This window comes from Hyla sarda, chromosome 6 (genome assembly GCF_029499605.1).
Source record: "Hyla sarda isolate aHylSar1 chromosome 6, aHylSar1.hap1, whole genome shotgun sequence".
Taxonomy (NCBI): domain Eukaryota; kingdom Metazoa; phylum Chordata; class Amphibia; order Anura; family Hylidae; genus Hyla; species Hyla sarda.
This window is the reverse complement of record NC_079194.1, coordinates 134,499,224-134,525,187: the sequence shown is the minus strand read 5'-3', so window position 1 is coordinate 134,525,187 and position 25,964 is coordinate 134,499,224. Positions and strand designations below refer to the sequence as shown.

The 25,964-nt window shown below is 42.5% G+C and overlaps 2 protein-coding genes across 7 annotated transcripts in view; one reads left to right on the top strand and one right to left on the bottom strand.

The window, feature by feature from the left end:
- PDE6H (phosphodiesterase 6H) overlaps window positions 1-25,964 on the bottom strand; it is a 239,388-nt gene that overhangs the window by 60,785 nt on the left and 152,639 nt on the right. The gene's annotated exons all lie outside the window — the stretch shown is intronic.
- Window positions 1,129-24,795, top strand: ERP27 (endoplasmic reticulum protein 27). Its single transcript, XM_056525071.1, has 7 exons — window positions 1,129-1,354; window positions 9,320-9,411; window positions 9,514-9,651; window positions 9,885-10,001; window positions 11,627-11,752; window positions 23,176-23,370; window positions 24,077-24,795. Exons 1-7 carry the CDS (start codon window positions 1,258-1,260, stop codon window positions 24,110-24,112), a joined length of 801 nt encoding a protein of 266 aa, XP_056381046.1. The 5' UTR covers window positions 1,129-1,257; the 3' UTR covers window positions 24,113-24,795.

Sequence of the window (25,964 nt, the reverse complement as noted above, 5' to 3'; positions counted from 1 at the left end):
GACTTGAGGCTGCAGAACTTGACTTGAGGCCTTCAATGCTCTGGACACACACTATAGGCACGACATGACTAGACTGGACCTCAGCACAAAGAGAGAGCAGAGCTCAAAGAGAGCGAGGCTAGCTCCACCCAGAGCTTATATGGGGGAGACTAGCAGGAAGCCCATAGGTCATCTTTGGGGTCAGCTGATCCCTAGTACCTCCTGGGTAACAATCATATGATACATTTATTAAAGGTACAATACACAATATAAAACATAACCATTTTACATGGAGGAAACAACTGCAGGGGGCCCTGGGGACACTGAGGGACACTGCCTGACAGGGCAGGGAAGGTACGGAGAAACACCATCCCATACTGGGCCATCACAAAAGCATACTAAAATACATTAAACAAGCTGTTTTACCTTGTCCTAGATATGCTCTATAGGATTAATATCTGGGGACTGAGAAGGTCAGAAAACCAAGGAGAAACTTCTTACTCCAGGAACCAATCAATGACTACACTACACATGTGGTATGGTACATGGTCCTGCTGACAGGGTTAAGAGCTCCTGTTAAAGTATGAACTGTATTAACTGCAAATCTTAGATAAGCCCTACTATCCAAATGTACATCCACAGGTATAAGAGGATCCAGTGTATGACAAGAAAACATTCTCCACACCATTACACCACCTCCACCAATCTGAATGGATGACATCTGACAGGAAGGGTTTATTTATTTCCTCTACTTGTACCAAATTGTGACCCTTCCATCAACATGGTGCGCAGAAATCTGGATTAATCTGACAAAACAATTTTCTTTCACTCTTGTATTTAAATTTCTCTTAGACAGTAATGGCTCTTAAACTGGCCATCTGCAGTAATAGTCCATACATGCTAATGATCTATAGGTTGTGCTCGGTACATTTATGCTACCAACCAGGGTCACATTTCTAATTTCCATACATGAAACTCCAAGCGTAAGGGCAGCTGTCTCTAACAGAGTAGACATTCAGTGTAACCGTATAATAATCTCTTTATTGCCAATAAACATGGCAGGACCTGAAATGAGTAAACAACTATCCAAGGACAAGTTATAGCTATAATGTTCTGTGCTGGAGTTGACCTGAATCCCTCTTATCACTGTTGACAGATGTGTGATTCTCAGGCCTCTTAGGCTCATGTCATCACTTTAGCTCCGCTCAATGAGTCGTCATTACTTTAGTACATTGCTACATCAGTGTAGAGCGGACAGATCAGTCACAAGTGGACACCATGAAACAATCCTCCTACTATATCCCTGCCTCGATACTTCTTCTGTTGGTGAACATTTCTCTGGCTACAGAAACTGGGAACAGCACCAATATTGAGGGTAAGTCCCCATTGTTACTATATAAAGGGGATAGAGATGAGTGCGTTACAAAGATCTCACCACTGACCATTAGGTCTGGCTGCAATTGTTGAAGCACTGTCCTTATGTCTTACAGTACAAGTTGAATAGTTGTGTACTTATTGCCACCCCTATTCCATAAAAGTCAATGAATGAGAAAATTCACACTATCAGGTTAAACGACTAAGGTTAATAAATATTATACTAAAAATGTGTTGATACTTAAAGGAATATATTAACAATGCAGTCAGTGCAGACACGACAGAACTGAAGGTGTACACGCACTCATCAAGCCAACTCAACTCTGATGGCAGGTCGTATGGGCTGTAGACGTATGAGATGACTAGTACAGAAGACAGCCCTGCCATCTCAGCACTCTCAGCCCAATGCTACAGTCAATATTTTATCAGATTGTTGTTGACATTGTTTTTTAAATCCACATCCAATGTGTTACCCTTCCATGTTACCCTTCCTTTCCAAAGCCTTCTATTACCCCAACCTGGTCCCTCAATTTATCATTGACTTCAATTTATCATTAGAGCTGGTTGGAAATTCCTAACAGTTTTTGATACTAGAAGAGTCACTAAATGGATCAATGAAATTATGAATAGTTAGAGGAAACTGTAGTAGTACTGTAATAGTTAGAGGAAACTGTAGTGTAGTAGTGTATGGTGTAACAGCACATACCACCAGCAGGGGTCAGCATGACTCACATCATCATATAATTAGCATTTTAATGACCCTAAATTCTTATCTGGATGGTTATTATTTGATAAAGCCAACAAACAGCAGTAGTAAAAGACCTCTCACATTCTATACTAGTACTACTGGGAGTTCAGGTGATTAATAATGTAAAATAATAAAATAAATCTTACATATGGCTGGGGGTGTAAAATAAAAAAGGAGGATACTTATCTACCCTGATCCCCCCTTAGTTGCCATTCCCATTCCCTGCTTCTTCCTGGTTCCTGTGATGCCCTGAACCCACAGAAACTTCCCTGCACAGTCAATCGCTGGCTGTAAATGTAATCTACCCCAGTGGCTGGCCAAGAGGGCAGTTCTTGCGGGGACATTTCACTGGAACTAGGACAAGTGGAACCAGGAGCACTGGAACAGCAGATAATCGGGGAAGGTGAGTATCACTTGTTTCATATTTTTACCGCAACACCCTATTTTTATCTATCTAGATCTAACATTGCTTGATATTCCTATATCTATTAGAAATCAAAGGGGTACTCCAGTGGAAAACATTTTTTTTTTAATCAACTGGTGCCAAAAAGTTAAACAGATTTGTAATTTACTTCTATTAAAAATGTTAATCCTTCCAGTACTTATCCACTGCTGGATGCTCCACAGGAAGTTCTTTTGTTTTTGAATTTCCTTTCTGTCTGACCACAGTTCTCTCTGCTGACACCTCTGTCCATGTCAGAAGCTGTCAGAGCAGGATAAGTTTGCTATGGGGATTTGCTCCTATTCTGGACAGTTCCTGACATGGACAGAGATGTCAGCAGAAAGCACTGTGGTCAGACAGAAAGGAAATTCAAAAAGAAAAGAACTTCCTGTGGAGCATCCAGCAGCGGATAAGTACTGGAAGGATTAAGATTTTTTAATAGAAGTAATTAACAATTTCCAGTGGAGTACCCTTTTAAACAGAAAAAATGTCATAAGTTTTATTTTCTGTTGTGTGTGTATTGTTTTTTATAGCTATTAAAAAAATATAATCACTTTTATAAAAATTGCAACAAAAACATCAGTTGTGAACCCATCAAACTTTAGGCCAGAAGTTTACCTATCTCCCTGTACACATCTGCTGTGTTGTATGGCAGCTGTTCTGTTCTCAGGTTAATCTCTGAGCTGTGGGCATCAGGTGGATAGCACTGATCTGTTCTGTAATTTCCCAGGGGGAAATGCAAATTAATATAAATCACTATCATTAAAACAAAGCTGAGTGGAGACCCTAGAGGAGGAGCATCCGGGGGCTTATTACCTACAATGTGTCACACACTCATCACCTAAGATTTACTGTTCAGGGACAGATAATCCCAAGCAGCCCAGGACCTCAGAGACTAAACTAGCGGCAATACAGAGACTGTAAAACTTTTTATCTGGCAACAAATATATCTGGAGCAATAATTATTCCCAAGATGATATAATAAGAAACATTGTAACTAACGTCTCTTATTTTATCATCAATGTTAAGTTCAGGTAAAGATTAGTACATTACTTATTCTAATCTGATCCTGTGTTACAGATCTTCAGAGCTGCAATGGCTATTCTTTAAATGTAGTCACTGCCATTACTTGTCCCGTACGGATCCTGAGATACAGACTGTATTATACTCCAGAACTGCATTCACTATTCAACTAAAATCACTGGAAAAACTTATAGAATCACTACTCTAAAATGATGGTCATCCAGCTACTTTTATTTTACAGAAAATACATTTATTACAAATATGACATGAAAAAATGTTAACGGATAAGTTATGCAATTTGTATAATTCCCATTGACATTAATGGGAGATGCAAACATGGTGTAGCACTGGAAACTACTCTGTTAACCTAACTCTGAAAATCCCATAAACAGCCAATCACTGGCAGAGATGGGAAAACACTGTGGCCAGTGATTGGCTGAGATGGCAGGTCCTGCTTCAAGGGCTTGTCTCAAAAGCAGGAAGAAGAGAGAGAAGCAAATGGGAGCTGTGGGGGACCAGGGCTAGGTAAGTATGTTTTTATTTATCTATTTAGTAGTTTGGACATTTTGCATTTGAAAAGTGGGAAAAGGGGGTATTTTGAATTTTATTTTGAATTTTATTTTACTGTCATCTGCAAAAATTGGGTAAAGTGCACAGCAGCGCGCTTAACTCCCCTGCTGTCAGTAAAACCTGGCTCATTCACTACAGACTATAATAAAGGGCAGGCCCGTCGCTACAGGACAGGCAAACCAAGCAATTGCTTGTGGCCCCGAGCTGGCTGGGGCCCCGAAGCACAGCCAGTGCTTGCCCGTCCTGTAGCGATTAACAATCCTGCTCTTGGAGTTTGTGCTCCGGGCCCCAGTCAAACAAGAGGGCCCCCGAATGTCTGACAATTTTTTAAAATAAACTAATTTGCAGCTTTGGAGCTCCTCTCACCTCACCACAATCACGCTCCCCCAAACCCCGCTGCACTTGGTATGTTCCCTCAGCCCCGACTCTTCTCTCATCCGTCTGAGGAGGGGGAGGGGGAGGAGAGAGGACAGAGCTGTGAGGAGACCGCGGAGGCTGTACAACATGGGGCCTGACTAACGTAGGTGTCCCTGCTTGTATTTGTGTATAAGCATGTGTGAGTGGAGATATATATATATATATATATATATATATATATATATATATATATAGACAATGAATAAGTCAGCCAGCACTTTAGTTGATACCAAACTATTATATGGACCTGGCCTACAGGTGCACGCTACTAGGCTAGATATACAGCAACAGAAGAATGCAGCAGCACACTGCCAGCACAAATATATAGGTGCAACATGAATATGCAGTTAAAACATGGAGAGCTATACAGCTATGGTGTAATAGATGCAAATGTGAAACTTTGAAATAGTGAGGCACTTATCTCGCAAATTTGTCTCCGCCGGCGGTCAAATAGCTTGGACCGTCCCACCGCGATAAGGTGGCCTCCTTGGGACGGACCCTACACTGTGAATATGCCTCTGTGTGAACAGTTCAGTAAGCATGGCAGGGTCTGGAACATCCAAGACACCTTACACACCTGATAGAGTGGCTACCTCCATGTTGGCCTTGCACCCCACCCACCTCTATCAGGTGTGTATATAAGGTGTCTTGGATGTTCCAGACCCTGCCATGCTTACTGAACTGTTCACACAGAGGCATATTCACAGTGTAGGGTCCGTCCCAAGGAGGCCACCTTATCGCGGTGGGACGGTCCAAGCTATTTGACCGCCGGCGGAGACAAATTTGCGAGCTAAGTGCCTCACTATTTCATAGTTTCACATTTGCATCTATTACACCATAGCTGTATAGCTCTCCATGTTTTAACTGCATATTCATGTTGCACCTATATCTTTGTGCTGGCAGTGTGCTGCTGCATTCTTCTGTTTCTGTATGTATATATATATATATATATATATATATATATATATGTGTGTGTGTGTGGATATATATAAGTGTGTACATATGTGTATTTCTATGTATTGTGCCTGTGTGTGTTACTACTGTGGATGACTATATGTAAAGTGCATGTGTGTATCTATATCAGTGTTTCCCAACCAGGGTGCCTCCAGTTGTTGCAAAACTACAACTCCCAGCATACCCAGACAGCCAAAGGCTGTCTGAGCATGTTGGGAGTTGTAGTTTTGCAACCTCTGTAGGCATCCTGGTTGGGAAACACTGATCTATTCTATCTGTTTGTGTATGATGCATGTATAGTATGTGATGTGTACAGTATCTGTGTATGTATAATGCATGTACAGCATGTAATGTGTACAGTGTGTGTGTATGATGCATGTACAGTATGTAATGTGTACAGTATGTTTGTGTATGAAGCATGCATGTACAGTATGTAATGTGTAAAGTGTGTGTGTGTATGAAGCATGTATAGTATGTAATGTGTACAGTGTGTGTGTGTGTATGATGCATGTACAGTATGTAATATGTACAGTGTGTTGTGTGGGTATGAAGCATGCATGTACAGTATGTAATGTGTACAGTATGTTGTGTGTATGAAGCATGCATGTACAGTATGTAATGTGTACAGTGTGTGTGTGTGTGTGTATGATGAATGTACAGTATGTAATGTGTACAATATGTGTGTGTATGGTGCATGTACAGTATGTAATGTGTACAGTGTGTGTGTATGATGCATGTACAGTATGTAATGTTTACAGTGTGTGTGTGTGTATGATGCATTTACAGTATGTAGTGTGTGTATGATTCATGTACAGTATGTAATGTGTACAGTATGTGTGTGTGTGTGTGTGTGTATGATGCATGTACAGTATGTAATGTGTACAGTGTGTGTGTGTATGATGCATGTACAGTATGTAATGTGTACAGTATGTTGTGTGTGTATGAAGCATGCATGTACAGTATGTAATGTGTACAGTGTGTTGTGTGTGTATGAAGCATGCATGTACAGCATGTAATGTGTACAGTATGTTGTGTGTGTATGAAGCATGCATGTACAGTATGTAATGTGTACAGTGTGTTGTGTGTGTATGAAGCATGCATGTACAGTATGTAATGTATACAGTGTGTTGTGTGTGTATATAATGCATGCAGTGGCAGATCCGGGGGGGGGGGGGGAAACGGGCAATTGCCCCATCCCGTGCGTGCGCCCATTGGAAAGCAACGTGGTGGAGTGGAGCAGCGAACAGGACATGCGCTGGCCAGCATGGTAAGTGGCCAGCGGCACATCAGCTTCAGTGCTCCGACCACCGCTCCTCCAGTCCCAGGACCTACTGCTATGGTGGCCGGACCAGAGGAGCAGTGGTCAGAACACTGAAGTAGGGCAGTAAACAGGCATACAGCCTCCAGCCATACACTGTATGGCTGGAGGCTGTAAGTCTGTGGGGGAACATACTACACCTAATGTGAGGGGACTATACTGCACCTAATGTGGGGTAAACTATGCTGCCAACCTAATGTGGAGAACTATACTGCACCTAATGTGGGGTAAACTATACTGCCAACCTAATGTGGGGTAAACTATACTGCCAACCTAATGTGGGGTAAACTATACTGCCAACCTAATGTGGGGAAACTATACTGCAACTTATGTGGAGAACTATACTGCATCTAATGTGGGGAGAACTATACTGCACCTAATGTGGGGAACTATACTGCACCTAATGTGGAGAACTATACTGCATCTAATGTGGGGAGAACTATACTGCACCTAATGTGGGGAACTATACTGCACCTAATGTGGAGAACTATACTGCATCTAATGTGGGGAGAACTATACTGCACCTAATGTGGGGAGAACTATACTGCACCTAATGTGAGGAGAACTATACTGCACCTAATGTGGGGGACTATACTGCACCTAATGTGGGGAGAACTATGCTGCACCTAATGTGGGGAAACTGTACTGCACCTAATGTGGGGAGAACTATACTGCACCTAATGTGGGGGACTATATTGCACCTAATGTGGGGAGAACTATACTGCACCTAATGTGGGGGAACTATACTGCACCTAATGTGGAGAACTATACTGCACCTAATGTGGGGGAACTACAGCCTAATGTGGGGGAACTATACTGCACCTAATGTGGGGAACTATACTGCACCTAATGTGGGGAAACTATACTGCACCTAATGTGGGGGAACTATACTGCACCTAATGTGGGGGAAATATACTGCACCTAATGTGGGGGAACACTGCTAGCCTAATGTGGGGAGAACTCTGCTGCACCTAATGTGGGGGGAACTCTGCTGCACCTAATGTGGGGGGAACTCTGCCGCACCTAACGTGGGGGGAACTGTGCCGCACCTAACGTGGGGGGAACTGTGCCGCACCTAACGTGGGGGGAACTGTGCCACACCTAACGTGGGGGGGAACTGTGCCGCACCTAACGTGGGGGGGGGGGGGACTGTGCCGCACCTAGCATTGGGGGAACTGTGCTGCACCTAATGTGGGGGCCTTGTATAGACGTTCGCTCACGTCGCGCTCCCAGCATTCAAGGGCTGGCGTTACTACGTCCTGACGCCGGCCCTAGAGTGTGACATGCGTGAACATCAAGGGGGGGGGGGGCCTCCATGTCCATTTTGCTTGGGGACCCCAAATTCCTTCAAATGGCCCTGATAAAGGGAAAGAGTCGGATGAGGCAGCCGGCCAGGAAGTGAAGTGAACTACACCGGGTAGTAACTCATGATCACAGTAGGTCACTAGACTGAGACCCGGTGCTATCTACATTTTTTGACGATAGTGAGGAAGTTCAGGGCAAAGAATTTATAAATAAAATAAAGATGGTGCCATTTCTACATTTTCAAGAAAAGAGATTGTCTGTCTTTATTGTGAGGATGCTTGGTAATTAAGGAGGGCTTGCCATTGGTGATAATATTCTGAAAGGGGTTAGTGTATCCCTATAGTCCTTAGGAGATTTACACATGGAGTCACTGAATTTCCTATACAATACATTGCAAGGTTTTGTTATTCTGATGATCTCCTATTGCAGCCTACCTATAGTAAGTTCCCACAGATCTAACAAGGCAGCCATAGAGGCCTTCAGGATGTCTATGGCTGCTAGGAAATGGCACCCCACAGTTACATCATTGTGGGCAGAGGCATCGCTTTTAACTTCTGGGCCCCCGAAGCAAAATCTGCTACAGGGCCCCATATGCCAGTTATGATACTGGTCTCTTCTGGGGCAGATATGCTTCGGGGCCCCCTTAGGCACCAGGGCCCCAGTGCGATTGCTACCTCTTCTACCTCTATAGCTATGCCCCTGATTGTGGGGGAGGGGCTTAGTAAGCACTTTCCCCTTTAACTGAAAACTTATTTGAATTTTTAGACTAGTTCTGGTGTTTTTTTTTAATTTAAATTAATTATTTTAATAAGTTTTAGAAAATCATGTTGAGCTATTAAGCATTGTTTTAGTCATATCTATGATTTGTGTGATTTACTTTGAAGTAAAAATGGGTGAACATCCTGAACATCCCATAAGTATGGTTATTCCATAAGTTTTGCTATTATCTACCAACATTCTATGCTTGTCTAGTGTTATTATTTTAAAGATGTTAGCCATAGAATAGGTCATAAATATTAGATCAGTGAGGTCTAACTTATGGCCCCCCCTCTGACCAGCTGTTTGAAGGGGCAACAGCACTTGTGTGAGAGCTTCAATGGTTACATCCACTGGTATTTGCCATCATGGAAAGAACTGTAGCGGCTGTGTACAGGACTGCAGTCTTCTTTACTATTATTTTTTTGTTTAGTTCCTGGTAGAAAAGCCACAATATTGGGGGATGTTCCGGCTGCTAAAGCCTTCATCGATTCCACTGATATAGCTGTTGTCGGGTTCTTTGTGGTAAGTTCATACATATTTTTATTTTTTTAGCGGGAAGCATCATTTTGTAGAACATAAATATTGGTAAAGTGCTCTTTTAAATAGTTCTGCCGTTTTTGACAGGACCCAGACATGCCAGAAGTTGAGTATTTTAATACAATTGTTAAAAATCATCCTGAATGGGACTATGGCACCACAACTAGCAAAGAAGTCCTGAAGCACTACAAAATAAAGAGCAACGCCATAACCATCTTCCGGCAGGTAATCATTTTACGTTAGTATTTTTACTGATTTCACTGACTTCCCATTAGCCTTCAGGCTGTGGAACCAAACAACTCCCTGCTGCACCCTGCTGGCCCAGTATGTGTACTGCGCATTCCATACAAAAGGTTTCTGGTTTCTAATGAGAACGCAAGTGAACTTTAAATGCAGCTGTGGCTTTGAGTAAAGAATAACAGATGATGAGATGAGGTTTTTTTTGTTACTGATTTCAGGCAGATAATTTCCGTGACGATTTAGTGGTGGAGGAGACGCCGGAACTTAATACTGCTAAACTTTATAGATTCCTTACGATTAATGAATTGAGACTGGTGACGGAATATAACGCCATGGTAAGAAATGTTTCCTTAGTTCTGAAATATGAGTGAAAAAGCAAAGCACATGAGAGGATTCAAACTGCTGCACCATGAAACGTAGTCCACAAGGCTTTGTTCACATGGTGGAATGTCCGCACAGAAACTTAGTCCATAAGGCTATGTTCACATGGTGGAATGTCCGCACAGACAATTTCCATACCAGGATTCCACTGATAGCAGAGCGCTGGCAGAAAATGCTGGGGCTAGGGCCGCTCGGAAATGTGGCGTCTCATAGACGGCAATGCAATTCCTTGAAGAATCTGTAGAAAGAATAGATATGTCTATTCTTTCTGCTGATGTTGGAATCAGAATTTCCATGGCAGAAACATCTGGCACGGAAATTCTGCCATGTGCACAATGTAGCAGAATCCCATTGAAATCAATGGGACTCTGCTGAAGAATTCCGCATGGATATTCCACTTCAGCAGAATTGCTCACGGAAATTCCTTCATGTGAACATGGCCTAAGAATCTTTTTCAAATTGTGCAACTTTCTTGAATACCTAGTTTCCAAATGTTTTCCTATTTTTAACTTCTTTGCTTCTCAATGAAAGGGTAGACACCTATTTACATACAGAGGATAAAAACCTATACAGATCTAATACTGCTACAGTTTAAAGGGGTACTCCAGTGCTCCAGCGTTCTGAACATTTTGTTCATAACGCTCGGAGCCGGAGGCCATGATCATGACGTCACGACCACGCCCCTCGTGACATCACACCACACCCACTCCATTCATGTCTATGGGAGGGGGTGTGTCGGACGACACACTCCCTCCCATAGACATCAATGGAGGGGGTGTGGCATGACATAGTGAGGGGGCGTGGTCATGATGTCACAACCATTGCCGCAGGAACCCGGAGTTTCTTTAGAATGCCGGATGCTGCGGGAGATCGCGGGTGCCCCAAGAGCACCTCCGCGATCAGACATCTTATCCACTGTGATTTGGATAGGGGATAAGATGCCTAGCAGGAGAGTACCCCTTTAATCTAGTCTACACAATCCACTATAGGATAAACTGCTTAGACTCCAGACTGATACATTCAGGTCTGGAAAGAGATTTGTGCTTTTGATGTGATTCAGAGAATTTCCTGGCTGGATACACTGTAACAAACTCTCAGCTGTGAACTGATGATCTGGTGAGGGCACATTTTAAAGGTTACTTGCAGCCAATAGTAAATGACATTTAGTTGGTTTAGTGACAAATAGGGGTAGATTGAACAGTGTTACACATATCTGCAAGATCAGACTACATATAGGCTGTTTGTAGTCTGTTACCATGGACACACTAGGTCTGTATAAATACTGATTTTAAATCAAGAATTGGAAAACATGAATCAATTGCTAATTAAGATGCAATAAAACAGTAAGAAAAATGAATTAAACAGGAGGACACAAGTTTTTCTGCTTCTGGTCATTAACATGATGTTTCCATTCATTGACAACAAATAGAGATTTTGAAAATGGTGAGGAATTGAAACATAAACACAATAAATATATAGTTTTTAGCTGCTGCTTCTTAGTTTTATAAGGAGTAACAGGGAGTTCTGGGCATAGAGCTGGTTATCTGTATATTTCATGTATTCTGCTTTTCCTCACTAGACGGCCATTGGAATTATCGCCTGCAAAGTTCAAATCCATTTGCTCTTCTTCACACACAAGGATGTGGAAGGACAGGAAACGATAATGAAGGAATTACGGGAAGCTGCAAAGGATCTTAGGGGACAGGTCAGTCAGAAATGCACTTACTGCATTGTATTACCGTATTTTTCGCCGTATAAGACGCACTTTTTCTTCCCCAAAACTGGGGGGGGGGGGAAAGTTAGTGCGTCTTATACGGCGAATACACCCCTATCGCGGCGGTCCCTGCGGCCATCAACGGCCGGGACCAGCGGCTAATACAGGACATCACCGATCCCGGTGATGCCCTGTATTAACCCTTCAGACGCGGCGATCAAAGCTGAGCGCCGCGTCTGAAGGGAAAGTGACACTAACCCGGCTGTTCAGTCGGGCTGTTCGGGACTGCCGCGATTTCACTGCGGCGGTCCCGGACAGCCCGACTGAATAGCCGGGTTAGTGCTTACAGGACACCGGGAGGGACCTTACCTGCCTCCTCGGTGTCTTCTCCGTTCAGGGATCCCCTGTAAGGCCGGCGCTCTCCTTCCTTGTCATCACGTCGTGATGGCGACGGAGAGCGAGGATACCCGGCCGGCAGCAGAGACGTTCCAGAGCGACGGGGACGAGGCGACAACGATGGAGCGACATCCACGGCAGCGGTGACGGGACACGTGAGTATTACCTCCTATGCAGTGGTCTTCAATCTGCGGACCTCCAGATGTTGCAAAACTACAACTCCCAGCATGCCCGGACAGCCAACGGCTGTCCGGGCATGCTGGGAGTTGTAGTTTTGCAACATCTGGAGGTCCGCAGATTGAAGACCACTATTGGGTACAAAATCTTTATTTTTTTAGATTTTGCACCTATAAATTGGGTGCGTCTTATACGCCGGTGCATCCTATAGGGCGAAAAATACGGTAAAAGAAATGTCTATTCATCCTAGAATAAATAATACATAATAATGGTATATAATCATTATAAACAATACTGCAATCTTCATATTTTAGACCCTCCCCCCCCCCCCCCCCCCCCCCCCAGGAATAATCATCTGCAATCAGTGAGGAGCTGCAATGTTCATTTATCCTTGTAGCACCTCTGCAGGGGAAAAGAGGTATTGCACAGGTAGTGTTTACAGGTAGGGTTCACAAGACAAATTGCTGATGGCAAGCCATCATGGATTAAAGGGGTACTTTGCCCCTAGACGTCTTATCCCCTATCTAAAGGATAGGGGATAAGATGTCTAGGGGCGAAGTACCCCTTTAAAACAGCAGTTCCATGTCACAGTAAGAGGGTCTCCTTTTATCAGCTCAGCACTCTCTAAAAGGGCAAAGTGATCAGCCCCTAAAGGTTACAAAAAGATTCTAATAATAGTAGTTGTAATAATAGGAATGATACTAATGATGATAGTGATAGTGAAGGCTTGAATATTATTTTTAATACGCACATAATTATTGCTATGCATATAACATTTTCCTAGGGACTACTCGGCTTTTACAGGGCCTTTTTATTGGGGACTGGTTTGTTGTGGGCAGGAATATTGAGGTATGGCTGACTATGGGGTCTGCCCAATATTTTATAACATAATTCAGATTCCATAATACAGATCTTGATAGTAAAGGGGTACTCTGCCCCTAGACATCTGATCTCCTATCCAAAGGATAATGGATAAGATGTCTGATTGTGGGGACCCCTGCGATCTCTGTGCAGCACCCAGAGTTCATTTAAAATGCTGGGTGCAGTGGGCAAAGGGTCGTAACATCACGGCCACGGCCCTCGTGATGTCACACCACGCCCCCTCAATGCAAGTCTATGGGAGGGGGCGTGGCAGACGCCACGCCCCCTCCCATAGACTTGCAGTGAGGGGGCTTGGCGTGGCATCACAAGGGGCCTGGCCATGATGTCACGACCTCTTTCCGCCTGCACCCAGCGCTCGGAACAAAACGTTCCGAACGCTGTGGCAGTGGAGTACCCTTTTAAGACCGCATACCAGATCCCGATATTTAGACTTTAAACCAGGCCCCATTAATTACTTTTTGCTCTGCGGCTCATTTCTGAAGGCCTGGCTCCTCTATGGCTTTGGGTACCTCCTGAGGTTGATCAGTGAGAAGGAGAGGAACCATAGAGAAGCTAAAAATAAGGAGGGCAATTAATTTCAGTCCTTACCTACTGAATTAAAAAAAAAATCTTCCCTTGTGTTCACAGAATGGTATGGAATCCCCACATTTAGAGAATGTGTACCCCCTTTTATTTCATAACAAATACAGAAATCACAGATATGGGACAATCAGGGTTCATTAAACATCTCTCAAACAAACAAATAAAAGGAAATAAAATGGTACATATATTCCAGATAAGGTAGAGGGAAAATTATGGAATCATTTTTTTTTTTTGCATTTCTTAAACAAATAGTGGCCATTATTTGATAAGATAAAGACTAAAATGGTAATGGCCCCTCTCCTTTTTGCAAAAGAGAGCAGGATAAAATACATTTATTTTAAGAAGGTTCTGCACCCCTTTCTTTAACCCTGCTCGTAGCTTTGCAGAACACTGGTTATCTTGAAGTGTGGTAAGAGGTGATTTTATAGCTTGTCTGGATGGAATGTAAGACCCAGGGAGTTGATGTTATTTCTCGACAACATTTGAGGAATTTATCATTTCTACCCCCTACATCACTGGCATTATTGTTTTGCCTGCCTTTCCTAACTAGGCTTGAATGTTTCACCTTTTCCTGTTTAAGAGTAGCTCCATCTGCCAAATGGTATAAAGTAAGGCTTGGAAATTGAAATTGTCCACTAATTCAGTCATGAGGTCTACTTGGTAGAATTGTTAAAGAGTACCTGACATGATCTTGTTAAATGTTATAATCCTCCCAGTTCACTGCCCCATCGTGATAAACCACCCCCTGTCTTTATTTTTATTATTTGCTAGTTTTCTACCTTGATATTGCTCTGTATTTTCTCATTCTCAGTCAAATTCACAGACTGGGAAGGGGCGTTCCTCAGCAGGTGTGATATCATCTGAAGCCATACAGGGGAGAACTTCCTCCCTCACTCTGCTACACACAGCCCAAAGCAGTTCAGTGTGGGATGAGAGACAAAAATTTTAAGAGGAAGCCGACCCCTCAAGGCTAGCATCAGTTACCTGATACAAAGATGGAAATATATAGATGGAAATGGTAATAATAATAACTGGATCGTGCTTCAATTATAATATGAAAATGTAAATTTATTACACAATATAAAATATATAAAATTCTTTAAATTTTAAACCAGGGCTGTGGAGTCGGTAGATAAATGTTCCGACTCTTCCAACTCCGACTCCCCGACTCCAACTCCTCTGTATTAATATGCGAATGTATTTTATACATTCCTTGAAGGAAAGAAAGGTAATATTCCTGTCATTACCACAGGACTACTGGCTGGGAAGCCAACAGTCTACTGTACTGAACAGTTTGTGTGCTGATCTGCTGCTGAAGATAGGGCAGTGGGAGGATCAAGGAAGGGGCATTTATTATAAAACATGATTTCCCTAGTAGAATCCCATAGTCATGTTTAAAGTTTAAAGGGGTACTCCGCCCCCAGACATCTTATCCCCGGGGTCCCGCTGCTGGCGACCCCCGGGATCGCCGCTGCGGCACCGCGCTTTCATTACTACACAGAGCGAGTTCGGGGGACGGATACAGAGCGATACAGTGGACGGAGCAGCGTAATGTCATAGCTCCGCCCCTCGTGACATCACGGCCTGCCCCCTTAATGCAAGTTATGGCAGGGGGCATGAAGACCGCCATGCCCCCTCCCATAGACTTGTATTGAGGGGGCTGGCCGTGACATCACGAGGGGCAGAGCCATGACGTAATGGTGCTCCAACCCCTGTATCACCCGTCATTACGCACAGAGCAAACTCGCTCTGTGCAGTAATGATAGCGCGGTGCCGCAGCGGCAATCCCGGGGGTCCCCAGCAGCGGGACTCCGGCGATCTGACATCTTATCCCCTATCCTTTGGATAGGGGATAAGATGTCTAGGTGCGGAGTACCCCTTTAAGCTAACAATCGAGTTTACAAGTTTTTATAGCCTTAGCTGAATGGCAGCAGTTTTTCCAATGGTTTACAGCTTCAGTCTTGAACTATTGACCCTCCATTCCCTTCACTTATACAAGTGTCTCTAGTCCTGCAAAAAACATATTTCCTTAACCCCTTATCAGTGAGAGGCTAGGTTACCCATGGGTTCCCTGTAACAGCAGAACACAACACTATGGAAAGTATAAGTATTGCCGCTCCTAATTGTGCATTGTGTGCCACATAGTAAAGCACATGAAAAGCATGCTTCTTCATGATCACTTAACGTGTTCGTTTTGCGGTTACGTGAGGCACTGCATGCATTGGTCTTTATTCTTAAAGTAGAGAAGTCATTCATTATAACTTTTTGTGAATTGGGACATTTAAACTTGCTTTTTTTTTTATTCCAATCTAAATTTAGTCGAAGTCGGTGCATTGTTTGCCGACTTCGACTCCAGGTACCCAAAATTTCGTACGACTCCTCGACTCCGACTCCACAGCCCTGTTTTAAACAGTAAACCCTCAAAACACAGGGCCCTTGTGCCGAGGGAATTGTAATATAAAATACTAAATAAAATAACAACATTAACAACCAACGATAGCTCTCATTTAGAAATTTTCAACAATGCGATGTCGCTTTTAATAATTCGGCCTCTGATAATCCGAAAATTAGTTTAAGTCCCATAAATGGTATAAATTCCAAAATGGTAAGAATATATTAGATGTAGTATAGTTACCAGCCTGCAATAAGTCCCGATAGTATGTCACCTTGAGTTGTAATGTGAAGTCCGCACAGTTGGAATGGTATCAGACGCTGGCACGCGTCTTAGCGGCGGTCTGCCTGCCACAGACCAGTTGGAAAGGTAGCCGCTTTCAGATATTTTGCTGTGGATGGTAACCAAACAGAGAAGCAGGTGCGGACCTCTAGGTAACTTGATGGTGGGTGACGTCACAGGCGCTAGGCAGTGCTGTCTGGAAGATGGTCTTGGGGAGTTATGTTGGTTAGCAGAGCTGGATGGGAGGTCACCGGTATACGGTCAGGTACCGGTGATATAGAATACTTGTGTACCTAGACGCGTTTCAGGGCTCTCATATGCTTTACACACGGCCCTTTCCTCAGTAGGCTTGCATGCAGTGTGGGATGAGCTATGATTGGCTAAGGCTGGTTTTTTTTTACAAACAATTTTTTCTACAAGTGGGCGGGACTTCGATGGGGTCCCCATCGCCCCAAGTCTCGCAAACATTTTCATGAATATGTTCGAGAACAGATTCTTCCTTTGCCCCTATAGCATGGACACCCCACTGACATGGCTACGTTATGTGGACGATGTGTTCATGTTGTGGGGAGGATAGGAGGAATCCCTTCACGATTTTGTACAGAGGTTAAATACAGTACATCCAATGATCAAATTCACTCCAACATATGATTCACATAAAATACAATTTCTCGATGTAGAAGTTACTAAAAATGGGAATCAACTTGATACCCCCTTGTTAGTTAAAAGTACAGATAAAAATAACATGCTACACAAGAGAAGTTTCCCTCTTCCTAATATTTTTCGTGGTTTGCCTAAAAGCCAATATATTAGAGCAAAAAGGATTATTAATAGAAATGAAGAATACGGGAAAAAAAATGATAACGGAAAAATTTGAAAATAGAGGCTATGCTAAAAAAAGATCTGGAGAAAATAGAAAGGGAAAGTGGCTCTTATGGATAGAACTAATTTTTTGAAAAAAGAAAAAAAAAACGCAGAAAAAATGGATAGAGTAATCTATATTAGTACCTATAACTATTGCCGCAAGGCATTTCAACATACAGATCACATTCTCAGAATTACATGTATAGAAAACTTGACTTGGGACCTTAAAGGGTGCCCCCCTGGAAAACTTTTTTTTTAATCAACTGGTGACAGAAAGTTGTAAACAGATTTGTAAATTACTTCTATTTAAAAATCTTAATCCTTCCAGTACTTATCAGCTTCTACTTGCTCCACAGGAAGTTCTTTTCTTTTTGAATTTCCTTTCTGTCTGACCACAGTGCTCTCTGCTGACACCTCTGTTCTTTTCAGGAACTGTCCAGAGTAGGAGCAAATCCACATAGCAAACCTCTCTTGCTCCAGACAGTTCCTAAAATGGACAGAGGTGTCAGCAGAGAACACTGTGGTCAGACTGAAAAGGAAATTCAAAAAGAAAATAACTTCCTGTGGATCAAATAGAAGCTGATAAGTACTAGAAGGATTAAGATTTTTAAATAGAAGTAATTTACAAATCTGTTTACAACTTTCTGTCACCAGTTGATTAAAAAAAAAGTTTTCCAGGGGGGCACCCCTTTAAGGTCCCCAGTCAAGTTTTCTATACAGGTAATTCTGAGAATGTGATCTGTATGTTGAAATGCCTTGCGGCAATAGTTATATAGGTCAGACTAGCAGAAAAATCAAAGTGAGATTAACGGAACATAAAAATTTTATTAGAAAAGCTTTAAAGGGGTATTCCAGGAAAAAACTTTTTTTATATCAACTGGCTCCAGAAAGTTAAACAGATTTGTAAATTACTTCTATTAACCCCTTAAGGACACAGCCCTTTTTCACCTTAAGGACTGAGCTCTTTTTCGCAATTATGACCACCGTCACTTTACGAATTAATAACGCGAAAACGCTTTTACCGAATATTCTGATTTTGATTGTTTTTTCGTGACATATTCTACTTTATTTTGGTGGTAAATTTTTGGCGTTAATTGCATCCTTTTTTGGTGAAAAATCCCAAAATTTCATGAAAATTTAGAAAATTTAGCATTTTTCTAACTTTGAAGCTCTCTAATTGTAAGGAAAATGGATATTCCAAATTAAAAAAAATTTCTTCACAAATACAATATTTACACTTTATGTTGGCATCATAAAATGGACATACTTTTGCTTTTTGAAAAAATTAGAGGGCTTCAAATTAGAGCAGCAATTTTCAAAAATGGCATGAAAATTGCCAAATCTGAATGGAAAGATGTTACAGAACTACAACTCCCAGCATGCCTGGGCAGTTGAGGCATGCTGAGAGTTGTAGTTTGGCAACATCTGGAGGGCTACTGTTTGGGCACCACTGTAACAGTGGTCTCCAAACTGTGACCCTCCAGATGTTGCAAAACTACAACTCCCAGCATGCCCAGACAGCCTTTGGCTCTCTGGGCATGCTGGGAGTTGCAGTTTGGCCCCCCCTAGTGGTTGCCACAGTAAAGATCAATTTACTTTCACTTTCAATTCCCCCCCCCCCCCCACTGTCGATTCCCTACCTGAGCAAAGATCCAGCAGGCTCCAGCGAACATCCCAGGTCCCCAGGCATCTTCTCCTGCAGGTACGGCCTCCATCTTCTTCCCAGAGCCCCTCGACATCCAGGGGCGGGCAGAACTGGGGGGTTGCCATGGCAACCCCCTGTCCTGCACTGCCATTGGTCAGAACTCCGTTCTGAGTAATGGCAGGGGATAGGAGAAGATCGCAGCTTTGCGACCTCACTCCTATCATTTAGGCTGATCGGGGTTGTTGCTGACAACTCCGATCAGCCCTATTTTTCAGGTGATTTCTCCCGGAATTGGAGAAAATTGCATGTCTGAATTGACATGCGATTTTCTCCGATCGCCGACATGGGGGGGTCTCAGGACCCCCCTGGGCGATGTGCCAGGAAGCCTGCTGAATGATTTCAGCAGGCATCCGGCTCCGGTCCCCAACCGGCTAGCGGTGGGGACAGGATTTCCCACGGGCGTATGGATACGCCCTCGGTCCTTAAGGACTCAGAATGCAGGGCGTATCCATACGCCCTGTGTCCTGAAGAGGTTGAAAATCTTAATCCTTTCAATAATTATCAGCTGCTGAAGTTGAGTTGTTGTTTTCTGTCTGGCTACAGTGCTCTCTGCTGACATCTCTGCTTGTCTCGGGAACTGCACAGAGTAGAAGAGGTTTGCTATGGGGATTTGCTTCTAAACTGGGCGGTTCCCAAGACACGTGTCATCAGAGAGCACTTAGACAGAAAAGAACAACTCAACTTCAGCAGCTCATAAGTAATAAAAGGATTAAAATGTTTTAATAGAAGTCATTTACAAAACTGTTTAACTTTCTGGAGCCAGTTGATATATAAAAAAAAAGTTATATAAATATATATAAAAGTTTTTTCCTGGATAACCCCTTTAAATACCAAAACTATATGTGAATCTACCAAATTTAGTGAAACTACGGTTGCAAGACACTTTTTAGAAAGACAACATAATGTCAACGAATGACATGTTCAAATATTAGAGCAAGTTCACACAGATGCGAATGATAATGTAAACTGCAAGCGTCTCTTGCAGCGAGTGGCATATTGGATTACTCGCCTGGAAACGATCGCTTCATCAGGCTTGAATGAAGTCTGTAGTCTGAAAGCTTTTTTATAAATATGTATATGAAATCCAGTGTATTGGATGAGATAACACGCATGAATAAAAATATTAACTAAAATTAAATAAGAATTAAAATGTACTATCTTAGGATGATGGTTTAATTACCTACATGAGTTCATATAATTGATGTGCATACGGCACTGTGTGTACGGAGAATTAGTGCAGTCTCTCTGGGCAACGCTCGCACTATTAGTGCTATGGTGACAGTGGCCGGACGAAGTGCACCTGCTGCACGAAACGGAGCTTTGTTGCCTATGTAACCCCCTCACGTCTGTTCCCTACCCACCCTATATGTGAGTATAATAAAGAAGAATATTAAGAAGACTGGTGAGTGCCGGCTATCATTTCGTCTCTTAGGCTGGGTCCACACTACGTTTTGTCCCATACGGGAGCGCATACGGCAGGAGGGAGCTAAAACCTCGCGCTCCCGTATGTGACCGTATGCGCTCCCGTATGCCATTCACTTCAATGAGCCGACCGGAGTGAAACGTTAGGTCCGGTCGGCTCATTTTTGCGCCGTATGCGCTTTTACAACCGGACCTAAAACTGTGGTCAACGGTCACATACGGGAGCGCGAGGTTTTAGCTCCCTCCTGCCGTATGCACTCCCGTATGGGACAAAACGTAGTGTGGACCCAGCCTTACTTTGTTGCTTAATTACCCACATGTGTGATACCTCTCCTAATACCCTGGAAAACCAGGCTCTAGTACGCATGAGTAAGGGGGCGTTCCCCCGAAACGTCGAATAAAGAATACAAGAATGAATCATCTAACCGTGTGTGTCTGAATATGTTCCTATAAATGAACTACAGCTCAAGCATTTCTCTTATAGCTGTCTATAGTGGAAGTGGTGAAGCTTCACACTTGGGCTGGGATTGAAGTCTACACAGAGACTTATATTCATTGAAAGTTCCTAAGATGAATGCCTGCTGCGGAAATCCTGCTGTGTGAATATTCTTGCAGATAATACATTTTCTTTTTTTCAATAAATTAATGTGGAATTCTGTGCAGAATTTCCGTCGTGTTAATGCGGCCTTAAAGTATTTCAAAGAGTCATCAACCTAATGACATGGCCAGTAAACAGTCTGCATCTCATTGTAATTGAAAATTTGTTGTAGAAATAATAAAAATTGGTCCAAGAAAAGGCACAATCCTGGAAATATGATATGTCACCGCTCTTCAAAACTAAATTGCACCCGGCAATTGCATTCAGAAATTCTTCAGATCCTTTCACTTTTTTCTCATTTTGTTATGTTGAGGCCTTGTGCTAAAATGTAAAAAAAATTACACCCCTATTCACACTCAATACCCTGTAATGAGAATGTTTGCAAATCTATTAAAATAGGATAAACTAAAATTTCCCATTTACATAAATACTCAGACCCTTTGCTATGACACCTAAATATACATCTGGCTCCTCCCATTTCTCTTGATCATCTCTGAGATGTTTCTACACCTTGGTCGTAGTCACCTGTGGTAAATTGAGTTTATTGGAGATGATTTGGAAAGACACAGCCCTGTCTATATAAGGTCTCACAGCTGACAATGTATCAAGGCAAAACCAAGCTATAAAGTGGAAAAAACTGCCCGTAGAGCTCAGAGACAGGGTTGTGTAGAGGCACAGATCTGAAGAAAGGGACAAAAAGTTACAAAGTGCTCAATGGCTTCTATAATTATTAAATGGAAGATGTTCCATAACAGTCAGGACTCTTCTTGGAGCCGCCAAATTAAGTAATCGGGGAAAAGAGAGGTGACCAAGAACATTTGAGTTTCAAATATCTTGTGTGCAAATCGAAGAGTCTTATAGATCAACCATCACTGCAACTCTCTACCAGTTTGTAAAAGAAGCATATCTTCTAAGACACATTATAGTCTACCTGGAGTTTACAAAAAAAAAAACTAAATGACTCTTAGACTGTGAAAATCAAGATTTTCTGGTCTGAAGAAACCAAGATTGAACTCAATGGCTTAAAGGGGTTCTCCCTTGCTTATACTGTTTTTTGTTATTATGTTTGTGTGTTATGTGTGTATAAGTATGTGTTTTTTTTCTATGTGTGTTGTGATTATGTATATATGTATTTTCTTACCCTTTGTGAAGATCCGGAAGCTGGCCCCTTTTTCTTCCAGTGGGTTGCTGTGCACCTCGGCCTCCGCCATGTTGTGTTCGGTAAGTGGGATGTCAGGGGGTGTGTTCTTGCTTCTGTCCTTCCTATCTTCTGACGTCCGAGGCAAATCTTTTCTTCCTGTTTCTTCCGTGGCTCAGCGACGAATCTGCGGCCTCTTCCGGCGAATGCGCAGGTATTTTTTATTTTTTTTTAACCAATAAAGTTTTTTTTGTCTAATTGACAAACTGTCTGCGCTTGCGCAAAGCTACACTATTAGCGTAGACCTAACGTACGCTACGCTGTTGGCGTAGCACTTGCGTACTCGCGCATGCGCAGACAGTTTGTCAATTAGACAAAAAAAACTTTATTGGTAAAAAAAACTAATCTACCTGCGCATGCGTCGGAAGAGGCCGCAGATTCGTCGCTGAGCCACGGAAGAAACAGGAAGAAAAGATTTGCCTCGGACGTCAGAAGATAGGAAGGACAGAAGCAAGAACACACCCCCTGACATCCCACTTACCGAACACAACATGGCGGAGGCCGAGGTGCACAGCAACCCACTGGAAGAAAAAGGGGCCAGCTTCCGGATCTTCACAAAAGGTAAGAAAATACATATATACATAATCACAACACACATAAAAAAAAAAACACATACTTATACACACATAACACACAAACATAATAACAAAAAACAGTATAAGCAAGGGAGAACCCCTTTAAATTCTAAGTCTAAAGTCTGCCCACTACATCCCTACAGTGAAACATGGTTGCGGCAGCATCATGTCATGGCTTTGGGTGGGAGATCGTGGTGGATCCAACCACTGGGATCTGACACTTATCCCCTATTTTGCAGATAGGGGATACGGTTTTTGATACTGTATAAATCCTTTAATTACACTAATGTCAATTATTGGTGTCAAATTTGCTTTCTGTTTTTATTTTTCCATATAATCAGGTTCTGTTTGTCAAGATGGATGTGAGCATGAGAAGCAATCAGAAGATAATGGCATTCTTTAAGCTGCAGAAAAGTGATCTACCTCTCATCTCTATCTATGACACTGAAAAAAACAGGAAACATATCATGAAATCTAGTGAAATTACCGCTGAAGTCGTGAAAAAATTCTGCATAGACTTCTTGTCTGGCGCAGGGGTGAGTAGTCATTAAACATGTAAAATGGGCAATAATAAAATGAAAGGGGTACTCTGCCCCTAGACATCATATCCCCTATCCAAGATATAGGGGATAAAATGTCTGATTGCGGGGGTCCGGCCACTGAGACACCCACGATCTCCGTGCAGTCAACCAGCGTTCTGAACATTATGTTCAGAACGCTGGGTTTAGGCGACTGTGGTCTATGGGAGGGGGCGTGACGGCATGACCACGGCTGCCCAAACCCAGTGTTTTGAACATAATGTTAAGAACGCCGGGTGACTGCACGGAGATCGTGGGGGGGTCCCAGCGGCCAGACCCCCACTATCAAACATCTTATCCTCTATCCTTTGGATAGAGGATAAGATGTCAAGGGGCGGAGTACCCCTTTAAGGGATGAAACTGTGGGCATTGAAATTATTAGCGTCATACCATCTAAGAAACAGAAGTTCTATACTGATTTTGCAGCAATTAAAATGTTATTAAATTAAAAAAGAGCCCAGAGAGGTAACAATCAATGGGCTAGGAGAAGTGCAAGGTGTGGCTATTAAATAACAAAACATGGCATGTCAACCTTGACCTCTGACACTCCCAACTGTGTGTAATGACTGCTGGGACTGGATAGGGGATAAGTTGTTTTTCACTGGACAATCCAGGTCAAGAGGATGAAATAAATCAAGAAATAATGTTATCTTTATAATTTTAGGAGGAAGAATCTGAAAATGTGAAGACAGAACTTTAACATTTAGAAGTTTGATACTTCCCGTTTGATACTATTTTATGGTTTTACAATTTTAAAATAAATATTTTGTTTACTAAAGAGTTGTTATTAACCCTAAATGTATTAGCAGCGCACAGAGCAGACGCTCCAGCAAAGAACTGTCTCAGCAGGAAGAGAATGGTTATGTTCCCCATCCATGGGTCAATCTGCACCAATCAAAACAGTGTTATCATATTGTCCACTACTGTGACCCTAGTTCTTTTAGGGGCAGACAAATTGTAATGATTTTACTCACAGAAAATAGGTATGAATGCAAATATTACTCGTTTATTATTTCTCATGAATCTTATTTGATTGTAACATTTTACCAGTACCATGAAAGACAATTTTAACACAACACCTCAAGTTGTTACAATAGTTTTCCTTCATTCTTGTTCTAATAACACTAGACATGATTCCGTTTGCCTTTACAGCACTCATAGGAGTTGTCACTTAGCTATAGGCCCTAAACACCAAATAAGCCTTTATTGTTATTCAGTTAGGTCATATTCACATAGCGGTTTTTTATGTGCATGTATAAGGCTATGTTCACAGGCCAGAATTTCTGGCGAAGGGTGCGCATGCGCCTGAAACGCGTCTGATTTGCTTTGGTTGTGGTACCGGTTTTACTCGTGCCTTGAATAAAGTTGGATTTCTTTACTTCGCTGGATCATCTCCTCTTTCTTCCAAGTTTGGGCACCTGGCTGAGTGCGGACCCTGGCGGAGTCCTAGGGTGAGGTGAGCGGGACTGTTACTCTATATTATGTTCACAGGCCAGAATTTCTGCATGGATTTCCGAATGGAACTCTGCATGGAAATGCTGCATATATTTATAGTCTTATAACTTCAATGGAATTCCTCAGTCCCATTCACATTGCAGAAGTTTTGCTGCAGACTTTCCGCAGGTAAAATTCTGCTAAAATTTAAGTCATTTCTTAAATTTTTGTGGAATTCGCTGTGGAACCCTGTTGAAGTCAATGGGACATTTTTTCCTCTGCTAAATTTGTGGATTCTGTGAGAATCCTTAAACTTAGTAATGAAATAAAACAACAATAAAAAAAAAACGGTTGATTCATGCAGAAAGTCTGCATAAATTATGCGTGATGCGGAGTACCGGACAAAATAATCTGGACATGGAATTCTGCATCTATGCAGAATTTCTGACGTCTGAACATAGCCTTAGGGGAAGATTTATCAAAACCTGTGCAAAGAAAAAGTTGCCCAGTTGCCCATAGCAACCAATCAGATCACTTCTTTCTTTTTACAGAGGCCTTGTTAAAAATGAAAGAAGCAAGCTGATTGGTTGCTATGGGCAACTGGGCAGCATTTCCTCTGAACAGGTTTTGATAAATCTCCTCCTTAGGGTATGTTCACACTCCGGAATTCCCCGCGGAACATTAGTGTGAATGGGTCTCCACGAGACCCATTCACACTGCGGAATTTCAGCGCCGGACAATTCCGCCGCTGAAATTTTTCCGCACAAAGAAAGAACATGTTCATTCTTTGCGTGGAAGTCCGCGAGCACTGCATAGCCGTCAATGGTGACGGCGCAGTGCCGCACGGTCCTACCGCCGCCGCCGGCTGCCAGTCTGAATCTCCGCTCGCTGAATTCAGCGAGTGGAGATTCCGTTCACACACTGTAGTGAGAACATACCCTTAGTGTGTAACAATCTGCATCTAACAACAGGAGTACATGGTATGATTTTTTTTTTCCAAGCTTGTGTTGATGTCTATTATTTGAGTGTATTAAACCTCCAAGGCTTCCACTGAAGCAAATGGAATTAAAAAAAAATAAAAAATAAAACACTTTACATGAAAAAAAGCTTTAAAAAAT

Excerpts from the sequence above, each read along its gene's own strand:
- ERP27 (XM_056525071.1), top strand. The coding sequence starts at position 1,258 with ATGAAACAATCCTCCTACTATATCCCTGCCTCGATACTTCTTCTGTTG. Across the intron at positions 9,412-9,513 it reads CTGTTGTCGGGTTCTTTGTG|GACCCAGACATGCCAGAAGT; the intron begins GTAAGTTCATAC and ends CGTTTTTGACAG. Across the intron at positions 9,652-9,884 it reads CCATAACCATCTTCCGGCAG|GCAGATAATTTCCGTGACGA; the intron begins GTAATCATTTTA and ends TACTGATTTCAG.